The sequence below is a fragment of the Hypoxylon fragiforme genome (genome assembly GCF_022984875.1).
Source record: "Hypoxylon fragiforme strain CBS 206.31 chromosome Unknown GGS25scaffold_5, whole genome shotgun sequence".
NCBI lineage: Eukaryota > Fungi > Ascomycota > Sordariomycetes > Xylariales > Hypoxylaceae > Hypoxylon > Hypoxylon fragiforme.
In genome coordinates, this window is record NW_026054760.1 from 3606661 (window position 1) to 3610347 (window position 3687).

The 3687-nt window shown below is 50.4% G+C and overlaps 1 protein-coding gene across 1 annotated transcript; it reads left to right on the plus strand.

Annotated features, from left to right (window-relative positions):
* Window positions 1–536: 536 nt before the first annotated feature.
* GGS25DRAFT_522237 (flavin-binding monooxygenase) lies at window positions 537–2590 on the plus strand (the record flags this gene model as incomplete). Its single annotated transcript, XM_049264188.1, has 6 exons — window positions 537–729; window positions 788–983; window positions 1034–1195; window positions 1256–1401; window positions 1466–1507; window positions 1575–2590. The coding sequence occupies 6 exons, from the start codon at window positions 537–539 to the stop codon at window positions 2588–2590; spliced, it is 1755 nt and encodes a 584-aa protein (XP_049117201.1).
* Between the last annotated feature and the right edge of the window lie 1097 nt (window positions 2591–3687).

A 3687-nucleotide genomic window follows, 5' to 3' on the forward strand; every position in this document is an offset into this window, starting at 1 on the left:
AGCCACCATGCTGGATTACCTACTCGGTAATGTGCAATGGTGGCGGATTATATTTCCACCTCGGCAGTCAAGATTAGGTACATGGCTGAGCCTCATCTATAGGGGGTTCATGCACGGCGAAACAAATGGTAGGCTCATATGAACCTATAAGGAAGACCCTATAAAGAAGATGACCTATTTCCCAGGATTATCACAGAAGTCCTTCCTGTTCCGAGTAGATTAACCGAACAGTCGTTTTGTTGCTAGATACGTACTAGTACGCTTATACCCCACGTTAGTTACATTGAGCGAGGTTGTAAATCGCCTCCTCTTCCCCAAAGTAGCGCAAATGCCGGGTATTCAGTCTAGATCTGGGGCCGGGGAATGCGGGGAAGCGGAGAAGAAGGTGTCGATAATAGTACCACGATGTACGGCGTGGTAAGCAGTATCTAGGTGATAAGATACTATGTAAAAGAAGATACAGACTCGGACTCCTTGGATTTCCTTTCTCTTACATACGAACGTTTAAACAAATTATTAGTATGGGTTCAGTCGAGATGCCAACGCCACCCCAGCTCAAGGAAGCTCCGATAGATGGCCATCGGCCGATGAAAGTTCGAGTTATAGGGGCTGGCTATTCGGGAATCTACCTAGGAATTCGCATACCACAACGTCTACGCAATGTAGACCTGCAAATATACGAGAAGAACGAGGCCGTTGGGGGGACATGGTGGGTTAACAGGTATCCCGGTAAATCAAGCCCCGTTCGTGTTAACTTCACTGGGCTGGTTAAACTTACGTCTACCAGGTTGCGCATGTGACATTCCAGCACACTCATACCAATATTCATTCAACCCCAATCCTGACTGGTCCGCCTTCTACGCACCCCAAAAAGAGATTTGTGCGTATCTTCAAGGCTCAGCCGAGAAATACGGGGTCATGAGATATGTGAAACTGTCGCACAATGTAGAGTCTTGTCGGTGGGACGACAGCAGGAAGAAGTGGTATGTAATGGCGGGGAGATGGCAGAGTGCCAAATACTAACAGAACGTAGGATTTTAAATGTTAAACGAACGGATACTGGGGAGATATTTGAGGACGACGCAGACGTATTGATCGCAGCCCGAGGCAATCTGAGCGACCCTGCCTGGCCAAATATACCAGGCTTGCAGTCTTTTCAGGGGGAAACTATGCATTCGGCAAGATGGAATGAAGAGTAAGTATAGCTTTATTCAGCTACGGAAGACACTATTCTCGTATACTAATTTGTGAAAAGCTACGATTTTAAGAACAAGCGAATTGGTGTTATCGGCAACGGATCTAGTGCTATACAAATTGTACCAAAGTTACAAAAGATCGAGGGAGCACAGCTATCATGTTTTGTCAGAAGCAAGACTTGGATCACCAATCCTTTCGGAGATAGTAAGCCCCCTCCCCCCTCATTTACCCCTATTTCCCTCAAGGGTTGTTATATTTACAACTACAGGTGTGATGAACAAACTTGGATTAGACCCCAAAAAACTAGACTGTAAGTTATTGCCAAACCCCCGTAAACTGGTGGAACTGAACACGCAACTAACAATAACCAAAAACAGTCTCCCCCGAGCAACGCCAAGAGTTTGCCAACAACCCAGAAAAGCTGTACAACTTCCGCAAAATCATCGAGCTAGACGGTAACACCATACACGATGTTTCACTTCGGGGCTCGGCGATGCAACAAGGGGCCATCGGGCTCTTCGGCACCGCGATGAGAGAGAGACTAGCGAAAAAGCCCGAGATCGCCGAGTTCCTCATCCCGTCCTTCGGCATCGGCTGCCGACGCGCCACGCCGGGCCCGGGCTACCTCGAGGCGCTTGCCGAGAGCAACGTCGACTTCATCACTGACCCCATCGACACCGTAACCGCCACGGGGGTAGCACTGAAGTCAGGCCGCGAGGTCCCACTCGACGCCCTTGTCTGCGCTACGGGATTCAACACCGGCTCGGCGCCCCCCTTCCCCGTCTACGGCAAAGGCGAGCTCTCGCTGCAGTCGCGCTTCACGCCGTACCCGACAGCGTACCTCTCACTTGCCGTGGACGGCTTTCCCAACTTCTTCATGATGCTGGGCCCCAACTCGGCGATCGGGTCCGGGTCGCTGACGGTGATCCTCGAGAACGAAGGGGACTACATCGTCAAGGCGATCCGCAAGCTGCAGAAGGAGGACTACGCGACCATCAGCGTCAAGCCCGAGCGCGTCCGCGACTGGGCAGACTACTGCCACGAGTACTTCAAGAAGACCGTCTACACCGACCAGTGCCACAGCTGGTACAAGAGCGACGGCGGCTTCGGTGATCGGATCACGGGGCTGTGGCCCGGCAGCGCGCTGCATGCGCTCGAGGCGTTGCGCGCGCCGAGGTGGGAGGACTTCGACTATGAGGGCCTCGAGGGCGAGGGCGGGAATCGGATGAAGTGGCTCGGCGACGGATGGAGCGTGACGCACATGCCGAGCGAAGATGGCAAGGGGTGGGGTGGTGATCCGGCGTGGTACATGGAGCCGTGCTTCATGGACATCCCGCTTCCGGGCCGCCCGGAGGATGCGGAGGAGTTCAAGTTGCGGCCGTTTTCTCATTAGTACCTAGTTAGCTAGCCTGCGTATTATTAACCTTGCCCTGCGGTATATATTTCACCCCCTAACCTAGGTACATATTAAATTTCAAGTGCTCTTACACAGACCTTGAGTTTTTTTTTTAATACGGCAAGCCCATGCTTTTAATGAGCCATTCTGCGCTGGTGAACCGCAGTGTCAATGTTTACGAGTCCACCCCCAACTCACAAAGCTCAATAACAGCTACAAACACCGATCCCGACGTGGCTTGATGACGCACAACGTTGACAGGGGGGGGCCGGATCACTACATCACTACACGTCCGTCCATTCAAGTCCTCCGATTTGCGCCTCGCGTTTCTCAGCCGCCTTTTTTTTTCCCTCAACTGCCTAAATAGGCGAGTCGCGTCAACGTGATTGGTGAGCTGTGCCAGAACATACATAATATAGATATAATATGTAGCTGCGACAAGGATAAGCCATGTTTGCGGGGAAAGAGCAAGGATTGCGACGGGTTGTGGTTAGTTAGGTGGTTTCTTGTCGAGGTCGCTATGGTATTAGGAGGTATTGGCATCTGTGGTGTTTGCTTGTCGTGCTGGGTTCGGGCTAGTTTGGGTATTTCATGTTCATTCTATGTATTGTACAATACCTATCTAACCTAGGTGTATGTCTTTCTAAGTAAGGGATTGGCCACTGGTGTATACCTCGTGTGACATGTCTCCTTAGGGCGCAGTTACTACTTGTCACTACCTAGGTATATATGTACATAGGTAGATGAGATATTGAGGGAGATGAAATAATAATTATCAATAACCTTCTTAATTATTACGTCGCCCTTTTATTGTCTTGCATCGTTATCAAGTTGAAGACCCTTTGTATGTGTTGAACCCATACTAACTTTCAGTATGTCCTTTAAAGGGAACTTCCGCGATCCTCCCCTACGGCGTGGTAATAGGCTACGGGCATTGTGGAGTCAACGATCTACAGATAACTACAGTTGATCCGGTTCAATGACAGAGTCGCGTAGGAGATGCATCTCTAGTCTACATATGTATAAGCAAATCTATGGAGGTGTTGCCAGGACAGGCCCTACCTAATAGGCATACCACGGCTTCAGCTCCGCCT